The 24,472-nt window shown below is 41.0% G+C and overlaps 2 protein-coding genes across 2 annotated transcripts; one reads left to right on the forward strand and one right to left on the reverse strand.

The window, feature by feature from the left end:
* Positions 1-4,899: 4,899 nt before the first annotated feature.
* LOC134660335 (uncharacterized) lies at positions 4,900-16,170 on the forward strand. The gene is made up of 3 exons (XM_063516085.1): positions 4,900-5,038; positions 12,577-15,111; positions 16,063-16,170. The coding sequence occupies exon 2, from the start codon at positions 12,802-12,804 to the stop codon at positions 15,106-15,108; it is 2,307 nt and encodes a 768-aa protein (XP_063372155.1). The 5' UTR covers positions 4,900-5,038; positions 12,577-12,801; the 3' UTR covers positions 15,109-15,111; positions 16,063-16,170.
* A 1,357-nt stretch (positions 16,171-17,527) lies between these two features.
* Positions 17,528-23,912, reverse strand: LOC134660062 (cytochrome P450 6k1-like). The gene is made up of 6 exons (XM_063515762.1): positions 23,267-23,912; positions 22,401-22,522; positions 21,575-21,677; positions 19,719-19,824; positions 18,225-18,393; positions 17,528-17,746 (listed from the first exon to the last, which is right to left on the reverse strand). The coding sequence occupies exons 1-6, from the start codon at positions 23,910-23,912 to the stop codon at positions 17,528-17,530; spliced, it is 1,365 nt and encodes a 454-aa protein (XP_063371832.1).
* Between the last annotated feature and the right edge of the window lie 560 nt (positions 23,913-24,472).

A 24,472-nucleotide genomic window follows, 5' to 3' on the forward strand; every position in this document is an offset into this window, starting at 1 on the left:
CGATTACTTTCAACTCGATTTTCAACTAGTTCAGTATCAACAGGTTCTTCATTTCCATCATAGTATTCTTCATTACTTTCTTCTTCTTCTATTTCTCGGTTTGTTTCACTTTCATTTATTTCAACTTCATTTGTTTCATTGTTATTTGTTTCATTGCCATTTGTTTCGAATTCATTTGTTTCTACTTCATTTGTTTCATCTTCATTTGTTCCACCTTCAATTGTTTCACCTTCAATTGTTTCACCTTCATTTGTTTCGTCTTCATTTGTTTCGTCTTCATTTGTTTCACTACTCAATCTTCTCAAATGAATATCGCCTTCTCGAACACTCTCCATATTTCTACTACTCATTCTTTTTCCTAACATTTCACCTTCTCGACCTTCATTATTGTTGACTCTACCACCTTGATTTTCTTCCTGTCTATTAACTTCTTTATTTCGTGTTGTGCCTTCCCTAACCGTCTCTTCATTCTCTTCGAATATCTTCCAAAGACCTCTAATGCTTTCATCATTTTCTTCATTTAGATATATACCTTGCTCGTCTTCATTTATTCTTACATCCCTGGCTCTTACAATTGTTTTCGTTTCATCCACCCATATTTTGTAACCATTTCTGATATAGCCAATCAGAATTCCTTTATTACATCTAACTTCTAACTTTCGTACACCTGAGTTTATTTTATAATAGGCTGTTGAACCAAATCTTCTTATATGCGATACATTTGGTTTGAAGCCAAACCACATCTCAGCTGGAGTTTTGTCTTTACCTTCGGTGGGGCTTCTATTTATTAGGAAGCTGGCAGTTGTAAGTGCTTCGCCCCATAGATAGTTTGGAACACGGCCATCGAATATTAATGCTCTAGTTCTTTCTAACAGGGTTCTATTCAGTCTCTCCGCTTTTCCATTCAGTTGCGGCGTGTAGGGTATTGTTAGATCTAGAATTATTCCTTTAGAGTTGCACCATGACATTAGATTATTGTTCGAGTATTCGCGTCCATTATCGCATCTTATTTTTTTCACTTTTGAATTGAAATGATTTTCCGCTAAAGTCACAAACTGTTTTATTTTGTCAAAGGCTTCACTTTTAAAAGTAATTAAATAAACGACACAAAAATGTGTAAAGTCATCTAGGAAAGTAATAAAATATTTTTTGTTATCCCAAGTGGGAGTTTCTATTGGACCGCAAACATCCGTATGAATTATTTCCAAAGGGAATTTAGCTTGAATTCTATTGTTTTTGAAAGGTTTTCTAGTCATTTTCGCTTTGACACATATTTCGCAAAAATGTTCTTGATTTGCCCCCCCAATTTTAATACCGTTTACCAATTTAGCTAGACGCGGCACATCCGATACGTGACCGAGCCGGCGATGCCAGATATCGACATTCTCGGAGAACAATACCTCTCGAACGATATTTGCAGAAAATTCTGTTTCATAGAGACCGTTTCTATTTTTATAACCAGTAAGAATAATATTATTATGTTTCTTTACAGATACCTTATTTCCAGCGAAGAGTACAGATGCACCGTGATCAGTGATTGAACTTACTGATATCAGGTTTCTAGAAATTGCAGGAACATATAGTACATCTTCCAGTTCAAAACCATTTGTGTTGACTGTACCTATTGCTTGAGCGACGAGGTTCTCTGCATTGGCACATCTTATATCTACATTTATATTTTCTGTGGAATTTATGATATCATTATTGTAAAACATGTGGGAAGAAGCACCTGAATCAATTATAGCTCTAGTACTAGTCGTGTGTTTTATTTGTTCACTCACCAGGCTGAACGTACGGCAAAACCTTTCAATGTGTCCCTTCCTATTACATTTCCTGCATATTTTTGTAGAAAAACATTCACTGGAAGTGTGTCCACTTTTATTGCAAATGGTGCACTTTTTATTAAAGCAGAATCTCGCAATATGACCTGGTTGATTACAGTTAAAGCACTTCTTTTCATTACTTTTCATGGCCTCTTCTGTTTGTGGAAGTATTTCTGAAGGACTACTATCAAATAGCTTAAGTTCTTTTTGAATACGTTCAATGAGAGTATGTATGGTTTGATCAGATTTTGGAGTTACCTCCCAAACAGTTCTAAAGAAATTTAAATTAGCTGGTAAGATTGTTAAAATCTTTTGTATAAGCATGTCATCATTTATTTTATTTGTGGTAGATTGTAGTTCGAAACACATATTTTGAAGTTTGCTAATATCCTGAAGTATATCTCCGCTGAATTTATAGTTGTAGAATTCAATTACCTTTAGGTGGCTGTCTTTTTCCACTTTGTAATTAAAGACAACATCTAACTTATCGAAGATATCCTTTGTAGTTGAGCAATTAATAACATAATGTAAGATATTCTCATCTATTGATTTTAAAATAAAATATTTAGCCTTTGCGGCTTTACCTTTATCTCCGCTGTCTTCTCCAACTCCTTTGGCGTCCAGAAATAATTTTGCTAATTTACGCCACGTAGGATAGGAGGAATTTAAATTCAATTTATTTAGGCAGTCCGAATTCTCCATCATTTAAAATTACGTACGGTTTACTGAAACGTCAGTCTGGTTGCTAGCCTTATTTTGTAAACAACTCCGTTGCTAGGCTTATCTTCTGAAATATTTGTGTACGAAAGCTGAATCGTTTTATCTGAAACACTAAAATCACTTATTTTACTTTATTGTGTGGGCTCCATAACCTCTTAATTGGTTGCAGGAGGTCTTTGGAGGTTTATTATAAATACTGGAAGGCACTTTAGTTTGTCAATACATTATTTATTATTTAATTTATAAACTTTATAAACACAACATTACATGACGGCGTTTGGAAGTAGAGTAATTGACATTCTCAAGTTTGAATTAAACATCATTCAAACTTGAGCTTCTGTATTCAAATTAAATGTGTCAAGCCAGTGTCGATTGCATATACACCCTCTACATACCAACAGCGCCAATTAACAGTGGCTCCTGTGCTGCCCCCTACAGTTCATGCACGTTCCCGTGCAATCCCCTTTTATAACTTGTCTTTGTCTCGAGCACAATGTTGTATGTTAAAACGTCTACAGAAAAGTACCTATGGAAAAGTGTAGTCGGGAGAATATATATGTACCTGGTATCGATTAAGTAAACAGTCATTCAAATTCATGGTCGCATATCTACTTATGTTTTCATTAAGTTGTATTATACAACTGTGTCCCATACATTTTACATTTCTATCTGTCACTGACTCGTACTGATATCGATGAGGAGTTGTATCAAATGAATGAATATCGCTTTCATTTAAAGACAGTATCTTTTCTTTTGTTTAATATGTTAAATTTTATGATCATATCATATTATAATAATTCATGAAATTGTTTCATATTTTTATTTAATAACGAAGGCTGTAAATTATGTTAAACTTGTGTTAAGGCTTCGTCACACAGGCGCGTTTTCTGGGCGGCACGTGAGCGGGGCGCGCCGCTTTTACATATAAAACGCTCACGTCCCGCTCACGCCACGCCTGGAAAACGCGCCTGTGTGACGGGCGCCTTTTTTTTTATATGGCATCGCGCTTGACGAAGCCAAGCCTTTAAACTCATGTTATGGCTCCTCTACACGATGGGCCAACGCCGGCCACTCCAATATCCAATTTAGACTCTCGTGCGAGCCACGAGACGAGCCGCGAGCCGCGCCACGAGACGCGAGTCCACCGCTTACACTCGCGTTCGGCTTGTCATTCGGTTATAAACCTTATGCCGTGCCGTTAGTGTTTAAATTATATTAGCTCGACGAGCTTGCGAGCCACGAGACGAGCCTCGAGCCCACCGCTTACACTCTCGTCTCGTGGCTTGGCTCACGGCTCGTCTCGTGGCTCGCGCGAGAGTTTAAATCGGCTACAAGGGACGCAGTCATGCGGTAGAATGAGATAGCAATATCACTTGCTCCCTCTAACGCATAAATGCGTCCCTTGGAGTGGCCGGCGTTGGCCCATCGTGTAGAGGAGCCATTAAACTGATCGCAGTTTTTTATAATGTTGCTGCAGTTTTAAATCTGTTTTCCCCATTTCGATCCCAAAATAAATAAAAGAAAATTTTGATCTAAAGAATTTACAAATGGTACTAATAACTAAAAGGAATGTATCATCATCAGTGGTTAGCAAGCAAACATTTGATTTATACGAAAGGCATAGAGTTAGACCAAGCTAATTTAATAATTACATAGAAGTTTGAGTTTGACGTTATAAATAACGTGTGTGTGTGTGTGTGTGTGTGTGTCTGGGCTATCAAAATCGCTGCCAGTGCCAACTTAGCTAGGCTAGGTCTGAGTCTGACTATACTATACACAGTTGAGACAGTTGAGAGATGTTTACATATAGGATTGTAATCCTACGAGAGGTTGCATTTTTAAAAACGTTTCTAGGTACATTTACACTACCCAATTTCAATTACCTTTATATAGTTAGGGCTGTGTATTGACTTTGACAGAGTAGACAGTTAGACACTGTGTTGTGTGAGGTTACCCTGACAGATAATTCTAGCTCGAGAGGACGACTACGCTGCGGCTGTGACTTTTTAGGGAAAATTACGGGTAAACATGTTTGTTTCTGACAGTTATAGTTCGTTTTATTTAGCATTAGAAAGAACTTGAAAGAAGGTAAGCGATTTTCACATGTCTTTTAATTGAAAAACACTTTTTGAAAATCAATAACTATTACTTATGAAAGCAGAAGACTATAAAAGATCGTATTAGATTCATAATTGTTACATATTTACCGTAACTTATTTTCAAAATGTGTTTTTCAATTAAAAGACACATCAAGATTGTTTACCTTATTTCTAATGCTAAAAAAACAAACTATAGCTTAGGAATAAATGAAAAAAGCCAAATAACTGTTTACCCCACTTTCGGGGTAATCATAATTACCCCGCCACCCGCCGCATTGCGGTTCAATCACGTTGCCCGTTGTCACTGTACTGTCATGTCACCCTCCGACTGTCACCGAGTGCCCGTACAAAAGTAAAGGCGGTACCTGCTGCCATGCACAAAATCAAGATCTAAAGGTAAATACAGTACCTTTTCTATATTCCCCGTCATTCTAAATATACAAACATTTAAATTTCCACCAAAGTTGCACACTGCTATGTCATTCTAACCTAACTTTTGGAATGTATTTATTTTATGAATTATCGTTGTTTACCAGTTTCGGTGCTAAATGTAACAGTTTCTGTTATGCGTTTATGTTATAAATGATGGGATCGTGGTCTTACAATCAGTTTTTACCGTTTAAAACATTGGTTTCGCGTAATCTCTTTTACATATCTGGATTAAGAAAACACGATAGAAAGAGTGTAATGTCCATTTCTTTTCATGTAAATACCTTCTTGTCGCATACATTACCAACGCGCATGTGGCTTAGCGCGTGTTTTTTCTATAATATACCGTTTTTCATTCGTAAAATATTGATTTGAAAACAAGTATATAGTGTATGTTCTGTACCAACTTAGAGGAAAATTAAGTAAAGTAGGTTGATAACCTCTTTTGTTATGCTATTTTTTTTTCTATGCCTTGTTTAGATATGCAAGTTCTGAGTAGAGTGAATTTCATTTGACTCAGATTTATTTCGTTATATTATTAAAATTTATTATATTGCACAAGTATATGCAATGAATTAGGAAAATATTGAATATTATATCTTTATATTATGGAAAATGCCATGCGGAGATATTTTATTCACTTGACACATTTCCTTAATAGAGTCTGTGTGGAAAGACACGAGTCGTGGAATGTATGGGGCCCAATACATTCCACGACTCTTCTCTTTCCGCACAGACTCTATTGTAAGTAGTGTCCAACCGAAACATGATTTTTACCGAAACCGAAAACGAAGGTTCGGCATTGGCTCTAGTTTCGGCCGAAACCGAAACTTTAGCAGACCTGTTAAAATCGTTGAAAAAATGTCTTAAACCCGCTTTTAATACACATATTATTATTAAGACTGCGTCCTTATTATTAAGACTGCGTCCGACCATCCAGTGGCGCCCTTGTTAGGGGAATTGTGTTTTCTAATAAACCAATTCAATTCTGTATACTTACATAAATAATAAACCAGTACATTAATATTGTTGTCCTACTTGTTCCTCAACTTTTGGTTGTTGTCACAAAGTTAGGTTTCAGTTATTCATAGTGCAAAGTACCATTTCGTAAGTTTCGGCCCGGCCGTTTTTAGGCCGAAACCGAAACTAAGGCCGAAACATGATTTATTGACCGAAACTGGCCGAAACCGAAACCGAATCTTCGGTCGGACACTAATTGTAAGTGTGTTTATATATTAACAATGTGTAGTTTTATTTGTGGTCAACACATAAACACAACACAACACAATCATATAAATGATAGCATCAGATTTGATTGCAGTCAAGGATATTAAAAAAAAAACGAATATATATCATTGTCCCCACCAAAGAGAATACAGTGTATAGAGAGTTACTGTCATGGTAAATTATGTAGCCACAGTACATTTACTGCCATCTTTCGACAGAAGATTAAAACTGTTAGAATGCCATTTGACTTTGATCCTTATTCTTTCACTGATATATGTCAATTTGTTAAATGTCGAAAATGAACGCCATCTACTCGACAGTAGGCCAAAGTTACACCATATGTTTGGCCTAGTCACGAGAACATTTATTAAATTGACACATATCAGTGAAAGAATAAGGATCAAAGTCAAATGGCGTTCTAACAGTTTTAATCTTCTGTCGAAAGATGGCAGTAAATTTACCGTGGCTACATAATTTACTTTGACAATCTGACTCTATTTCAAATGCTCTTTGTCCCCACATAGTACCCACGACACAAGCTTTATTGAGCTTACTGTGGATTTAGGTTGATTTGTGTAAGATCGTCCCATATTTGACCGAGTGAGTAAAGGGGCCCACTGATTAACAGTCCGCCGGACGATATCGGCCTGTCAGTTGTTCGGAACTGTCAACTTTTTCTCCTAACTGACAGGCCGATACCGCCCGGCGGACTGTTAATCAGTGGGCCCCTTTACCAAAGGTCTATGAGTCAGCTTGCGCAAAAATGCTGTTTCTTACTTTCTTCTTTTGTGTTAGTATTATACTATGTAGTTGAACAATTTTAAGCCAATGCCGCCCATGTGCCGCCCATGTGCCGCCCAATGTACATTAGGATGTACATTCAGTTTCGATGGAATGTCAACCTTAATTAAAAACAGAGTAGGTTGCATTTCATTTGTCTCGTAAAAATTTCGAACAAATGAAATTCTACCCAATGAAAATACAACAAGATTCAAACTTCCTTGACTGTAATTTTGTATGGTGGGCGGCACGAGTTTAATAATTCAAAACTTAGTATTGTTGTTTTTATACCCTTATGACAATATTTATATTAATTATCCTTATTTATTTCCTGAATGTCATTTTAATGTGTTAGTTCAGTACTGAGGGCTAGCCAGGATGCCAATTACGACAACAAAACGTTTTGTCTCTCTAGCACTCTTATTATGCTAGAGAGACAAGAGTGCTTCGTTGTCGTAGCGCAAACTATTCGCCACAGGGCTAATAGGCACCCTGAAATGGGATTTAATTTTCATTTTCTTATAGACTGCTGTTATAAGTATGTTGCACACAGCTGTATAACCATAAGTGTAAGGCCTGAGTAGACGCTCGAAGCGGAGCGTTCGGCGGGGCCGGCAGCGTGGCGACGGGCTCACAAGTGACGAGTTTGAGCAGCGTGTGCACTAAGGCCGCTGCTATACGCATGCACGCCGCACGCCCCGCCCCGCTGCACGCCCACTCAGCGTCCACTCAGGCCTTACACTAAGTATCATTGTTTGTGAGATGTTAGTTACATGGAAGGTATGGACTAGTTATTTTTCAATACATTGGTCTCACCAAGACTCTCCCTTTGCAGGTGTACAAACAAAGTACATTATATATTGAATAGTCATTATAGTATAGCCTATTTACTATAACTATTAAATAAAAATATTAAGCCCCGACGCAAAAAGAGGGGTGTTATTTGTGTGACGGACATATACCGACATATACGGATGGACCGATTTCGATTCGGTTTTTTACGCAAAAGCGTGTTTCTTTACGGTCGTTCTTAGCTATGTTTGATAGAAATCGATTCAGCATTTGAAGAGTGTCAGCCCTTTTCCAAAATTATGTGAGGTATTTTTGGTATAAAATGGATTTTTTGGCATAATGCGTGGTTTTAATTCTTTTAGTTTAGTTATATGTACGCGTATTTATTGTTACGCCATTTAGTGTTCTACCTAAATTGGACATACCATAGCATAAGTATGAACAACCAATTTAGCTAGGACCCTAAATAGCGTAACATTCCCGTGTAGTGACTGTACGTACAAGGAGCATATGTAGGTAAATGTAATAAGTCCACTATTTACCACTGTATTTTAATAATAGCAGTTCAAAACAGGAAAATGTTTAATGGCTGTGGCTTGTAGCTTCTTTTGTGTAACATCGTTTTAATCAGCCACTAACACTGGCTTGTTAAAACCAAAAACCAAATGACCCTACTATGGACCTTCCCACACTAGCGTCTTTCGAGCGTCGGCGTCTAGTCAGCGCTATGGAAAATAGCGTCGCTTCGCAGTTGCGCCAACGTTGCGTCGAGCAGCAGCCATAGAGTTGACTGGACGCCGACGCTTGGGAGACGCTATGTGGGGTGGCCCTAATGTGTTCAGAATATACAGGACGGCGTTCCTTTTCCCCACTTCAACTCTACCTTTAAGCGTATAGGCGTCATTCTAGATCTGTGATTTTTAAGAGGAAAGGGCATAGCTGTGGTTGATCTAGACACGCGGTAGCGTGTCCAGCCAAGTTCAAAGAAAAATAAACTGGCGACGGAGCAACCGTGTGTAACATTACACGAACCATTTCGAGCTACTTTTGACCCTATATCTGTCAGCTCCCACGGCTCATATATGAGCCAGAACGCTTATGGTGACGTCATATCGTGGGATTCGACAGGTTTACATCAAATTGTGTCAAAGTCAGGGCCGTCTTAAACTATGCTGGGGCCTTGGGCACTCAAGAATTTGGGGCCCTTTTGGAAAGTAAAAATATCCTCAAAGTCAATGTGTTGAAGGATCTCATTTTCTATGCACATAACCCGGTTGCTCACTGTTAATGTCTGTCCTTAGGGCCCCTGAGGAGCGGGGCCCCCTGAGGATGGGGGCCCTGGGCACGGGCCCCGTGTCCCCCATGGTAAAGACGGTACTGGTCAAGAGGAAAATGGGGACTACGTTTATATGGAAAGGCGATTTCAGGGCTGTCTTCCACTTTCGTCTAGTTGCTCCGAATATATATTGCATATATATCGAATGTAATATTACAAGAGCGCTGTTGTTTACTTGAGCGCCCTTAGCACATTACGTCAAGATGTCTGCCACGCTTGCCACGCGGAGCGACGTGGCATAACATTCGTCACCTGTTGGGGCCTAGATAACTTGATATCTAATCTAGATTTAACATCTTTTCTTTTGGGTTAATGACCATTTTTATTTGTACTTTAAAGCGCGACTTAAGACGTGTTTCAGTAACGTCTAACCGTTACATTCCTGACAAAATGTAGGTATATGGGGTTTGACATTGACCGTCAGTTTTGTAACGATTGCTAACAGAGACCGTACCATGAGTCACTGACAGTGTCAAAACTGACATTTACGCTATCGAGAACGTAATTTACTTTCTATACATCTCGTTTGCACTAATATGCGAGTACGAGCGAGATGTATAGAAACTAAATTACGTTATCGACGGCGTTTATGTCAGTGCCAAACTGAGGGCCTACCGCGAACCATGTTCGACGTGTTGCCTCCCTGGCACACTTACGTACGAATTTACAAGTGCGACAGAGAGGCAACACGTCGAACGTGGTTCGCGGTAGGCCCTCTGATGGTAGCCGTACTGGCCGTTAATGGTACACAGTTAAGCGAAAATGCCCTAATAGTATAATTCATACCGACATTACTCCGACAATAATAAATACAAGTGTGATATATGTTGTTTACTTGGGCGCCCTTGGCACAATACGAGTCTGCCTCGCTTGCCACGCGGTGCGACGTGTTACACAAATAACACTCGTCACCTGTTGGGGCCTAGATAACTTGATATCTAATCTAGATTACCTTTTTGTGGTGATTATATAATTCAAACTGACCAGAATTAGGAAGAAACTGACGGCAATTTTGAAATTATATCCTGACTAGGTATATTTAGTTTTTTTAGCATTAGAAAAAGGGTTTAATTTTGATGTCTTTTTATTGGAAAACGCTTTAAAGAATTAGTTACTATTACTTTATGAAACTATGTAAAAGAATATAGATGATCATATATCACTAGCACTACATAGTATAAAACAAAATCGCTTCCCGCTGTCTGTCTGTATGTATGCTTAGATCTTTAAAACTACGTAACGGATTCTGATGCGGTTTTTTTAAATAGAGTGATTCAAAAGGAAGGTTTATGTAGTATAATTTGTTAACCCGTGCGAAGCCGGGGCGGGTCGTTAGTGCTATGTAACTGTTACAATTTGCTGTGTGGGGCTGTCCATAAATTACGTCATCTATTTTTGACCCCCCCCCCCAATCATCCAAAAATAATGCTTCGAATGACCCCGTTTCCTCCTACGTCAGCTACCATCATCCGATGTCCAGACCCCCCCCCCTAATTCGAAATGACGTAATTTATGAATAGCCCCTGTGTGTATTGTTACACGTTTGTCATTGTGTACTAATGTAATGTATACTAACAAATTATATGAGTCATGTTACTTGAAATAAATGAATTATTATTATTATTCAAAAGTGTTATTCAATAAAAAGATTGTTTACCCTCTTTCTAATGCTAAAAAACGAAATATAGTTAGTCAGAAGTGCAAGTTGCGGAAAGTCTCCAAAAAGTCAGAATTATTCTCAGAAATATCTTGAAAATTTCACAGAAATATAAGAAATTTAATTTTAACGTTTCGGAAAGTTTCAATGCCCATACAAAAAGTAAAAGATTATTTGGACTTTTAAAATTTGTTATCTAAGTAAACAGAAAATAATCTTATTTTCCATACGAATTTAAATAGGTATTATAATTTAAATGTAGCAATCTAATCAGATATACAAGAGCATAATAATAATTCTAACGTTACTACTACTATAATTATTAATTATCAAGTGAAGTTGTAGTTAGATATTTTCGGAATCGCCCTCGAAACTATTCTTTAGTTAGATAAACAAATAATAATTTGTTGCCGTATAATCACTGATTATATGTACTCGTTATGTGCATTTAATTAAATATACTACACTTAGATAACACTACGATTTACTTATCAGTCTGGTAATCAGATATATCTTTATTTTTAAAAACAATAAAATATGGGAGGGCATTTTTTTTTAGATAAAAGGGCATTTAAAAACTCCGTAATTTAGTGAAGTTAAAGTTAAAAACACATGGATTATAGCGAAAAAGGTATGTCAGGATCGTAGCAAGTGGAAATTCGTGGTCTCTGCCTACCCCTCCGGGAAAGAGGCGTGATAATATGATTTATGTGTATGTATGTATAATGGTTTCAATTGTCATTTGTTGCGGAACCCCTGGAAAAGTCCGTAGTCTATGATATTATATCTTTCGCTCCGTTTGTTTTAGGGTTCCGTACCAAAAAGGTAAAAGAATTGGTGCGACTCCGAAAAGTTTTCGCCTTCGCGCACCAGGGGCCCGTATCTCAAAAGCTTGTAACTTGTAATACAAGTGAAAGTCCCTTTCTAACAAGTCTAACAACAGCTGTCAAAAAGTGCCATCCGCTTGTATTACAAGTTACAAGCTTTTTAGAAACGGGCCTCAGCACCCAGACTGTAATAACAGTTTTCCATGCCCGCTATCTTTTTACGACACGAAACGCATTTTCTCGATCGTAATGTAGTCAAAGGTATCAGAATATTATTCACGTTGTTTAGCTTAGCTCTTTGCTTTTCAAATTCACATATTTAAATCACAGTGTTGACACATGTTACCATACAAACTTATAAAGGTACCTACTATAATGCGATTCAGACACAGTACTTCATACATCGAAACCAGGGATTCATATTTCATAACCTTTCAGTGCTAATAATCATAAGACAAGTTTATATTTAGCCAAAGACCGTTTTGAAGTATGCACTTAACCTATTCAATTATAACGAAATTAACGAATATAGTTTGTAACGGGTTGTTATTTAACCGGTTAAGCGAGTTAAACGCCATTGATAAGCGCCTTTGTCCGACCGAAATATCTGTTTCGGTTTCAGCAAAAAAATCATGTTTCGGCCGAAGGTGTAGGACTGTATTTTCGGGAGTGTCCGGCCCAGTTTCGGTTTCGGCAGGATTTTCGGCCGAAGGTTCGGGTTCGGCCAAATCTAAAGCAAAACCTAATCTTAGGCTTAGGTAGAAAAAATCCGGTTTCGGTCGGACACTAGTACTCCATCTGCCATATTGCGATTTCGTGAAAAAAACTTTCCTCTTTTTGTGAAATCTTAGATATATTGCTAATGTTGCTTTTTCTCTCATTCCAGATCCTGAAATGCGGTGATAGTCCACACAAACCAGCTTTTAAAAAAAATCCAAATTCGACGAATCTCTTCCGACCTTAAATTCATCGCAACCTCGGCCACGTACGGGCAACAAGCTTTAAGCTCCGCATATATTAGCTCTTTAGCTAAACGACTCATATCTTGGCAGAAAATTCCAAGAAGTCTATATCATTGTACAGTTTTTATTTTTTAATCTTTTAAGCCAACATGGCTACCGACAGATCCATTGAGGATGTCACCAGAATGATGGAGGATATCAACGTTCTCTCCTTCCGGAAACTTACGGACGTGAAGCGTCTAGCGGTGCATTTCCGAAACGTCATCTACCACCCGCTCACGCAGGAGAGTCCTGTCATTTTGAAATATCTGAACAACTTGAACGAGACCCATAGAAAGGTGTTCGTTCAAAAACGCGAAGGCGTCGAGGTGGAGTATATCTTTACGACTGAGAAGAAGAGTAGTCTGCAGAGACAACGCTTCAACAGTCTCCCGGTGAGCGAGGTGCCCGAGTTGCTGAAGACGGAGCAGATTCTGAGTGACGAGAACGCTCAACAGGTGCACATATGTACTGACTGTAACGTGGAGATAGAGCTGAACGACGAGGAGCCACTGATGGAGTCCCTGCAGAAGCATTTCAACTTGGAGGTCCACATGCCGAAACCCAAGGTCATGAAACGGGAGAGCATCGACGTCGCGGAGCCTATAATACTGCCGAATATGTCTCGGAGGCTCTCGGCCATGGCGTGCGGTGAGACACCTGCGCAGACCCTCGACATCGCCGCGCATTTGATGCAGATCATGAACAACAAGCCTACTGAGAAACTAGATCGATTGTTCTCGAGCAAACTTGAGGCGTCTTTGATTAGACATTTGCCCGATAACTCGGAAGCTAGCATTGACGCCGCCATGAAATTCTACCACGTGGCATTCGACAAACTTTGTCAGGACAAGGTGGACTTCTCCGCTCTCACGAGCTCCGTCGCACCGATCATTATGAGTATTAAGGACAATGTGAACCAACATTTCTCTGCTGACGCGAACAAAAATTTCGAGAATGAAGACAACGACGCTCCTGAAAAACCGAACAAGAATCAAGTTAAGAAATACCGTTACTACGGACCCATTGAGAACTATATCGTTAAGTTACTCCTTAACCACAAGCTTTTATCTTTAGTTGATGACAGGACGGGAAAACGCGCGTTTTTCTGCATGGCGTGCGAGTATTACACTCTTAGATTCCGTTACGATTCCGTTTTGAATCATGTGTTCAGCGAAACGCACATCCACAACCTAGCTTCCATCCTCCAGGCTGACAAGCACATTCCGTCTTCCATAGATAGCAGAAACATAGAGGATATTAAAGAGATGAATCAGAAGTTTTTATTCAGTCACAGCATTAGCGAGGACGCCAACGGACTGAACTGCGGGCTGTGCAAGACTTCCGTAGATTCCATCGAAGCTGCGGTGATCCATCTCCTAGAGGAGAACCACCTAGGAAAGCTTTCCGACAAGATATTCCGGAAAGTAAAGGCTAATAACCCAGATGGGGCTATTCCTGACGAATGGGGACCGAAGAGCTTGGACTGGGCTAAGTTCCTTGCCAGCATCGGAAAGCCTTTGAACAACAGAGACCATGTCGTTATAGAGAACTTTATCAAGCCTTCCGGAAAGATCGCAAACTACTGCTCTTGCTGCGACATGACTCTAAAAGGCCCCAGACAGGTGCTCTTCAACCATATCCGTCAGAAGAAGCATTTGCGCAACGCAGCGCCGCACAAACTCCAGCTGTTGTACAGGAACCAGTGCAGACCTTCCGAGTATTATGCCAGTTTCGGCAACTATTACGTCTGCGCCGTCTGCCCCAAATTCGTCGCATTGCCTTCCTTCGCCGCCATCGTCGAGCATTTCGAAAGCGATCTCCACATCGAGACTATCGCTAAGTTGATCCGTTCTGCGCTCTACGAGCAAAACGTCGACAAGGAACTCCTACATCACAATAAAGTTACCGCCGCTGGGGAGATTAAGTGTGAATACTGCGACGCTACATTCCCCGATCTTCCCGAAGCCGTAACCCATATTTTATCAAGTGTCCAACATCAGAACGCTTTAGTCGAAGCTGTGACTAAAGCCAACAAAGGGGATATAATCAGCGTGTACATGAAAGGGAACTACATCCTTAACAGCGAAGGTGCTTCTTTCAACTGCGTCACATGCAAAGGGGTTTTCAATTCGATCCGCTCGCTGCTGATGCATTTGGTGTTCGCTGACCATTTCCCTGAGAAGCCCACTTCTGAAAACGTGTTCCGTTTCTACCTAGAGTTGAAGCATAATATAAACATGTTGGGGCGGAACAAGTATGTGTACTACGAGTTTGGGAAGCTGAAGTGTGGGGTGTGCGACGCGGACGTTGAGGAGACCGAGAACGCCAAGAGGCATGTGGTGTCGCCTCGCCACAGGGAGAATATGGGGGCCAGTTATGTTAATGTTAATTTAGATGTGTCCGCGAATGAGTGAGAGGTGAGTTGACAACTGATTCATTCTTCACTACATAGTATAAAACAAAGTCGCTTCCCGCTGTCTGTCCCTATGTATGCTTAGATCTTTGAAACTAAGCAATGGATTTTGATGCGGTTTTTTTAAAAGATAGAGTTATTCAAGAGGAAGGTTTATGTATAATTTGTTAACCCGCGCGGAGCCGGGGCGGGTCGCTAGTTTCTAAATATATTAGTGCTAAACTTCCAAAAAAGGTCTACAAACATTTTACGTGACAGCACTGACAGCTACCCCATGTTAAACTGAACTGTCAGGGACTTTAGGGACCATCATTCTACGCGAGAGCTGTCAACAGCAGAAGTTGCTAAGCGAGCCAGTTGTGCAAAATGATCTTGACGCGACTTTATTGTTAAGAGAATAAGAGCGTGTCAAGGTAATTTTGAACACCTCGCCCGCTTAGCAACTTCTGCTGCTGACTGTACGATGCTTGGGCTTATATGAGTAGGTTATATAATTACTTTATAAGTTCTTCGAGGTGTATTTTAGTTTACCGCAAGAAAGAGTGGTAACTCCACAGATCAGTTTTCTTACCAAAACGCGAGTTATTTCGTAGTCGACATCTAGCGTCAAGTAGCGGACATTATCAGTTCTGCTAGTTGACAATAGATGTAGCGGCAAACAAAATCTCAATTTTTAGCTAATATTATAACCGGTTTAACCGGAACTATGTTTTCAACTCCTGCTTATAATATTAGTTGTAAATTTTTCGTCAGTAGCGAAACTTATGCCATCTGGTGTCAAGTAGCGGTACTGATAGTTCCACTACCTTGACGCTAGATGTCGACTACGAAATAACTCGCGTTTTGGTAAGAAAACTGATGTATGGAGTTACCATTCTTTCTTTACTTATCTTTCCGTATGGTTTTCCGTATGGTCTCATTGTACATATTAATCGGTATGTCTGTTTGTCCGCAGTTATGCCTGTGTGTCGCCGCCGCGGCCTGTTACTACACGAGCCCTATATTAAGTGGATCGTTTTACAATGAAATTTTAATAAATGAAATAAATAATTTTATAATTGAATCGCTTTTTTTATTAACCCTTTGTTCTCTAGTCTCTACGCCTATCGTGTGCGGTGCGTCATCGTGAACCTTGTCGGAAAATATAGGTATTAACAACGCTTGTAAGAATATAATACAATTTTGCAATTTTAATTTAATGGCTCCTCTACACGACGGGCCATCATACTGGCCCACTAAGATGGGCCAGCGTGTAGAGATGTAGTGGTGTTGGATGGCTTATGGCGCGGCGGGATGGCGATGGGATGGCCACGGTGTCGGTTTTCCGCACATCAAAGGTAGTGGGACAGCGATGGTGCGTACGTATCTGCACGTGGCCCATTACATAGTGTGTGCTCTCAACCATCGAATGGCCATCTCGCTGGTCCAGCGCTGGGCCATCGTGTAGAGGAGCCATAACCTTCTTCTAATAGCCGTATCGTTTTAAAACTTTGCAAGTACGTGCCTATATGTATTGTGCCGCTTTGGCATTAGCTGTAAGGTGCAATTTGTTATTTGAAATAATAAATAAATATAATATTGATGATAAAAATAATATAAAAAGTAGCTGTGGATACAACTAGATAAATTCTAAACGCAAATTAATTAATTTAAATAGTTTTATTAGTAGTAATTAAACTACATTTGTAGGTATCCGTTGTTCGTCGTCGAGTTTCGTAAACCGGAGCTTGAGTCCGTCGGCAGCCGCGGTGAACGTGGACCTTGGGTCCAGGGTCAGTCGTTCATCGAGGTTTTGGTACACTTCGTAGCTGGCCAGAACCATCGCAGTCGCTACTTTAGAGTGTAAGTACCCAATCTTCATACCTGAAATAATATAAAAAAATGTCACGTGACTGGTCCCTGACCACGATGACAATTGTCGCCTGGTCGCCTGACATCGATCTTATTGACAATCGTAAACTTCAAACTCGGGTAAATCCATCCGTCAGATAATGCGATTTTGGTATTAACATTAACCTTTTCGATGCCGTGTCAAACCACGTCAAACACAAAAGCTGTCACTCGGACGCCACGTCATTGAAGTGTCAAAACCGAAGTTGAACTTTATGTATTATGCACGTATAGGTCGATGTTGCTCTGTGGTCTGTGACCGATTAATCGGTGTATGGCGTTGAACCTACCTACTGAAAAGGTTAAGAAAAGGTAATAGGGTAGACTGGGGGCAATTGAAACACATCATGATTGAAACAAGTCAAATTTCTCGAAAACTATAATACCTACGCGTCTCAATTCACCGACACCGTACATTGTTGGTCCAACTAGGTAGTAAACATTGTCGCGATGTAACGTCGTTACCAACGGCCCAGAAAAGTAGGTAGGTACAGGAAATGATTACATTGATTACCGTCAGGTGCCAATTGTCAAGCTGGTGAAACTTGGGCGTGGACCTGAAACTCACCGAGACACATCCTGGGCCCGGCTCCGAAGGGCATGTAGGCCTCGGAAATTCCCCTGCCCTGGTCGAAGCGGCTGGGGTCGAAGGTCCCGGGGTCCTCGAAGTACTGCGGGTCCTCATGTAGCCCGTAGATGGAAACGTACACGGCTGTGCCTTTCTTTATGGTTATGTTGGTGTTTGGTATCTGTGTATATATGTTATACGTATAGTATGTTTGTACATATGGTTATAATTATAGTATCAAGTTTCAGCCGCGGGCCGCTAGCATAAGGCTGCTTTGCAAGCTCCTATGTACTGGACGCATGCGGTGCATATCATAGCAAAGGTCGGGCGAAGCGACGTTCGGAGTGGGCTTTGCGTGCACCTACGTACTGCCCCAGCGGTGCCATAAAAGTGTCACGTGTCACGATCTGAACGCGCATCAGAAACAGGAAAATCCTCCGTGGCCTTCTTGCCTCCTGTCTAGTACCACACTAATTTGAAGACGAACGACATAAAACCGATAACTCAAGTCCAACTTAGCTTGACCGATAGACCGAGCAGCATGGTCCAGGGTAGCACCTCCTGTGAATGTAGGAATAGGTATCCTCATGGTCAGCAGGAACTGTTGCAGGTACCTATCTCATCAGTCATATCTAGAACGCCTTGTAAGTCTAACTTGCCTGATAGTCCTCCCCGCCGACGCGGTCCAGGGTGGACACCTGCGGATGTATCCTCATGGTCTCCTGAAGGCACTGCTGCAGGTATCTCATGTCCACGAAGGCTTCGTAAGTCCAGCCGTGTTTCTGCACCGCCCGTTGGACGTCTGCCCTCGCCCGCTCTTGAATAGACCTGATTATTGTATAACATTAACCATAGGTATAATACATTTGAAAATACACGTCTCTTTCTGGTTAGGTTTCCGTACCAAAACCCTTTTTTCAAAAAAGCGGCCAAGTGCGAGTCGGACTCGCCCATGAAGGGTTCCGTATTTAGGCGATTTATGACGTGTAAAAAAAAAACTACTTACTAGATCTCGTTCAAACCAATTTTCGGTGGAAGTTTACATGGTAATGTACATCATATATTTTTTTTAGTTTTATCATTCTCTTATTTTAGAAGTTACAGGGGGGGGGGACACACATTTTACCACTTTGGAAGTGTCTCTCGCGCAAACTATTCAGTTTAGAAAAAAGTGATATTAGAAACCTCAATATCATTTTTGAAGACCTATCCATAGATACCCCACACGTATGGGTTTGATGAAAAAAAATTTTTTGAGTTTCAGTTCGAAGTATGGGGAACCCCAAAAATTTATTGTTTTTTTTCTATTTTTATGTGAAAATCTTAATGCGGTTTAGAGAATACATCTACTTACCAAGTTTCAACAGTATAGTTCTTATAGTTTCGGAGAAAAGTGGCTGTGACATACGGACGGACAGACAGACGGACAGACGGACAGACGGACAGACAGACAGACAGACAGGCATGACGAATCTATAAGGGTTCCGTTTTTTGCCATTTGGCTACGGAACCCTAATAAGAGATTTATATTTACCTAAAAAGGAACTCTTATTGCGCTACTCTGTTCTTCCGTCACATCGCTATAAATATCTCAAGAACGATTAAATAACCCAAACGTCAAACACATTTAGAGCCATGCACTATTTAAAAAAAAATTACTTTTACTGTTTTAACAATTAAAATTGATGATTTAGATACGTTTTTTTGCTCGCAAGTGTGTTGAAAAACGTCGTATGAAACGCGTGTGCATTGGTCATTACACACATCGACTTTCTTATTAGGCAATGCAACCAGTGGCACCATTTAAATTCTATTAATGGGTCCTCTACACGATGGCCCATCATACTGGCCCACTAAGATGGGCCAGCGTGTAGAGACGGAGGGGGTGTCGGATGGCTTATGGCGCGGCGGGATGGCGATGGGATGGCCACGGTGTCGGTTTTTCGTGCGTACATCAAAGGTAGTGGGCCAGCGATGGGGCGTACGCATCCACACGTGCCCCATTCCATATTAGTGCGTGCTCTCGATTCATCGCATGGCCAACTCGCTGTTCCAGCGCTGGGCCATCGTGTAGAGTAGTCATAACCATCACATGGCCATCTCGCTGGTCCAGCGCTGGGCCATCGTGTAGAAGAACCATCATGTTCACAGACCTGTTCCTAGCAAGCTGCATGAGCGTGAACGCGGCGGTGGCGGCGCTGGACTCGAACCCGGAGAAAAATGTACCGGCTTGGTGTATCAGGTTGTCGCCAGAGAATTCTGAAACATATTGGCGATTGCGTGGCATTTGATACCTACATGCTTATGCGTTTAGCAACACAGCGGCCCCTATTTTACTATGGCGACAGGTGCGACAATTGTAAAACATCACTGTTACTGACGTCACAGGCATCGATGGGCTACGGTTACCGCTTACGGGGCCAGGAGACCAAAATGTAAGATTGTTGATATCGTCCACGATTCATCGTAAACGTCCAGGTCAGGCGTGTCTCACTCCGCGATTTCGTCGCTTTGCTACAGGTAGCTAAAAGTACATCCGTTCCGGCCCCAATTTTGGGGAAAGCCATAAGCCGCGCGTGGCGCTGTCGCCACCTAGCGGCCATAAGTATCTGTGCTGATCGTAACAGACGCGTTTTGTTAGAGAGTGAGTCTTCTGTACTTAGTACTATTATTTATTCTGTGTCCGGGTCAGTGTACAAGCGACGACATTGTAATCTCAGAATGTGTTTTTGCCCCTGCTGATTCGTTGCGATAAAATCGTGTTGTTACCGTTGACGACCAAGATAAAGTATAAAAGCGCCCAATAATACTTACCTACTTTAGTAAGAGACTAATTACTGGCGGCCTAGCCAAGGTGACAATCGCTATCGCTTCGCTACCGAATCGCTTTGTGTCTCTCTATCACTCTTCCATGTTAGTGTGACAGTGACAGTTGGGCGTTTTTTTTTTGTTGTCCCCTACACTTTTTTTTTCAAATTTGGGATTGTTTAAAATGTTATTTCTACTCAGAATCACGAGCTCTTTCTATCCTAATAGGAGAAAAAAGTGTCCTAAGGTTTTTATTTCCATTCCGTCACCATTTTTCATAGACTTTGTATGGCGGTCGCGTAATGGAAAGATCGAAAAAGGTATGGAAATTTTGGGACACATTTTTCTCCTATTAGGATAGAAAGAGCTCGTGATTCTGAGTAGAAATAACATAAAAAATCCCAAATTTGAAAAAAAAGTGTAGGGGACAACAAAAAAAAACGCCCAGTTGCGTATCGTTCGCTACTACGGAGCGTAAGCGTTTAGCACGTTGGCTACGCGACCTGGGCCATGTTGCATAACAAACTACAACTAATATTACAAGCGGAACTCCTTTTCTAATTTCACTAATTAAAAAAAAAAAAAAAAAAAAAAAAAATTAAACTGTTTATTTCAGTAAAAAGACATTGTATTACTTACTAAACTTAACTACTAATCTTAACTTAAAAAGATTTTTGAGTTAAGGAGTCTTAAATTATTTACAAATTCATTTTTAATGGTTAGGTACATAATAGACAAGGCCGTAATTAAGTGATTTCGGTGCACTGCCCTCTCATTTTAAGTAGGTATTTTTTAATAATATTTCTAGCTTGTTTACTCGTCCGTCCTTCTATAAGTTTTAATAGTTCCAATGAAAATCTATTCAAGGTGCTCGGTAAGACGCATTTCCACACTCTCTGTCCGTATATATTGTTTGTTTGTTGTTGTTGTTGTTGTTGTGTGTATTGTTTGTTGTTGTGAAAAAGGAGTTCCGCTTATAATATTAATAGTTACATTGTAGTTTGTTATGCAACATGGCCCTGGACCGCAATATAATCACCTTGACATGCCCGTAACCAAAACCCTGCTTATTTATGTAGTCGACATTTAGCGGTAGTAGCGGATTTATCAGTACCGCTACTTGATACTAGATGTCACGAGTGTCGCGACAAACGAAGTGCATGTCAAGGGGGTTGGCGGATGAATTGAGGCTCATGCTTACCGTACGGGCTCTGAGGCTCATTCTGCATCTTTTTAGCGAGGTCCACAAAGTCTCCCCTCTCCTCTCCCGATCTCTCTCTTTCCTCCATCGCGGTCCAGAACACCTGGGTCAAAAACTTATTTAGTACCTATGGGTTAAGGACGACTTAAGAACGGTACGGGGCGAATCGCCTAGCCAAGGTGACAATCGCTATCGCTTCGCCATCGAATCGCTTTGTGTCTCTCTATCACTCTTTCGTATTAGGAGAGACACAAAGGGATTCGTTGTCGAAGCGATAGCGATTGTCACCTTGGCTAGGCCGCCTCCGACATTTCAGTTTTCTATATTAAGCATCAAGTGATCTCCGATCACCCATCACAGAAAGCGTCGGAAGTCTCGGCCCGGACCCGGACTGCTCTAACATGAGTCATCCTTTAAGTTCTTTCCTATGGACATCATAAAACGGACTTTAAGCCTAATTTTTATTTATACTTTAAGTCATATTAAAATATTCTGGTTCTTAAAATATGTAAGTATGATCTCTCTTGTCTATATTAGAAAAATCGGACAAGTGCGAGTCGGACTCGCCCACCGAGGGTTCCGTACTTTTTAGTATTTGTTGTTATAGCGGCAACAGAAATACATCATCTGTGAAAATGTCATAAGCTGTCACGGTTCATGAGATGGACAGACGGACAGTGGAGTCTTATACATATATTATAGTAATAAGTTCCTGTTTTTACCCTTTGGCTACGGTACCCTAAAAATGTATTCAAAGCGTTAGGTACCATTTTTGGTCAGTATCTACAGAAATACAGCCGGTGAAAACCGAACGTTTGTGACCCACCTTTCTGATGAACTTAGACTTGAAGAAGAGGAGGGATCCGATTACCGAGTCTACGGCGTCGGGCATGAAGAAGACGGACACGAGCGCCAGCATGCGCTCGAAGCTGTAGAAGTATTCCGACACTGCAAGATATTGGAACGAATTTAATTTAATCCAATATTATGTAGGTATGAAGCAACTACGAGTATTAAGGCCTATACGGGTAGATAAGTTAAGTTAAGATACCTTACAGACTTAGACTTGAGAAACCTTTTGTTGGATAACAAGAGTTTGCGCCCTTCGTTGTGCAAGATATTATTGCAATAACACACTTAGCACTAACAGTAACGCAGCGTACTACGTGGGCGAACAACACGCGAATGCGAAGCGAAGCGATGCGGCGCGGGGTGAATCAATCCTTTGATACCTATAGAAGTGTCCTACGTGGCCTACGTGGGCGATCTCGTTGCGAACGCGAACGCCGTGGGCCCGCCGCGCCGCACCGCGCCGCTTCGCTTATCGCGCTTACGTAAGACGCAGCGTAACACTCTTAACTGGGAGCCGGGGGGACAAAAGCTACGAAAAGTTATGCGACTATTTTCATACCTACATTCTTTATGTTTTGATTGACGTTTTCTACCGACGATTTTCATCTTGGCTGGGCTATTTGCATTTGTATGACGTTGGAATAAAGTTTACGATTGGTCAGTCAAGCGGGGTGCCACCCCACACTAGCGTCCCCGAGCGTCGGCGTCTGGTCAACTCTATGGCTGCTGCTCGACGCAAAGTTGTCGCAGCGCAGCGACGGCGACGCCATTTTTCATAGTGCTGACTAGACGCCGACGCTCAAAAGACGAACATGCAAATAAGTAAGAATACAAACTCACTACGACGAGGTAGCTCTCCGTTCGGATCACTAAAAGAGTCAATCTTCGTCCCCATCGCCACGCTCGCGATCAGATCGGCAGTCGACTTGTAAACCAAATCCTGCATATCTAACTCCTTGCCCATGTTCAAGTCGATGTGCCGCATCATCGGCTCCCCAGCCTCCGTCATGAGCGGCAGCATCTGCCTCAACGACTTATTCAGCACCGGACCCATCTTCTGCTTCATATACTTCCAGTCCTTACCCCTCACAGCGAACAGGTTCCTCAAGCCGATACTGTCTTTCTGAGTATTCCCCGCGAAATGTCTGTCAGGGAACTTGTTAAAGTCTTTAATGAATATCTGTTTGATGATCGTAGGATCTTTTATAAGCAAACATGGCTTGTGGAAGATGTAGAAGCCGACGAGCGGCGCGTCGCCAGCTCGCTTGTACAGCTGGCCTAAATGCCAGCCTGGACTTGCTTGAAATAGAATTCCTTCCTTATAGTGCCCGAAGAACCAATGAGGAGATGGCAGCTGCTCTATTCCGAGACTAGACCAGTAGGAGAGCTTTTTACGACAGTAAACGATGCAAATAATTGCAAGAAACAGCAGTGATATGAAGATAAAACTGTTGCTTGATTCCATGTTGAATGTGGACTGTGGCATTAGCTTCATAGGTGGACCTTTATATGATGATTTAGGGTTCCGTACGAAACGGCGAAATTTGGGTGACTGTTTTGTTCTAAATAAATTATAAGATTTCTCTGCAATCATGAATGTGCGCATCATACAGCGGATGCGAAGATCTCCTTTTTTAAGAAGTCCTGTGTTTATTTATTTACCAGTATTTTAATAGGCAACAAGATTTCAAAAAGAACTCTAATGTTGAACTGCAGTAGTTCTCACTTCGCTCACACGATGCATGTGATGTGAGTAGACATGATGTCTACATATTATGTAAATAATGCAACCTAGAGATTAAAATTACATAGGGACTGTTGGGGTATACCGATAGTTATTTAAATCACATTTGGTCGTAAATAGGTGTTATTTATTATATGTAGTAGACGATCCGGTCCGAAAATCCTAAATTTTAACTTAGGGCGTCCGAAATTAGGCGAAGTTTTATTCCCCCTTCTTTCCTTCACCAGTGTGATGAAAAGTCTTGTATGTGCCACGGGCCCCAGTAGGTAGAGGACTTACGAACTCGTGTTAATTAAGCCCTA

Source organism: Cydia amplana, chromosome 26, assembly GCF_948474715.1.
Source record: "Cydia amplana chromosome 26, ilCydAmpl1.1, whole genome shotgun sequence".
NCBI classification, from domain to species: Eukaryota; Metazoa; Arthropoda; class Insecta; order Lepidoptera; family Tortricidae; genus Cydia; species Cydia amplana.

Excerpts from the sequence above, each read along its gene's own strand:
- LOC134660335 (XM_063516085.1), top strand. The coding sequence starts at position 12,802 with ATGGCTACCGACAGATCCATTGAGGATGTCACCAGAATGATGGAGGAT.
- LOC134660062 (XM_063515762.1), bottom strand. The coding sequence starts at position 23,912 with ATGCCACAGTCCACATTCAACATGGAATCAAGCAACAGTTTTATCTTC. Across the intron at positions 21,678-22,400 it reads AGTCTAAGTTCATCAGAAAG|GTGTTCTGGACCGCGATGGA; the intron begins GTGGGTCACAAA and ends TTTTTGACCCAG. Across the intron at positions 17,747-18,224 it reads TCGGCGGGGAGGACTATCAG|ATACCAAACACCAACATAAC; the intron begins GCAAGTTAGACT and ends ATATATACACAG.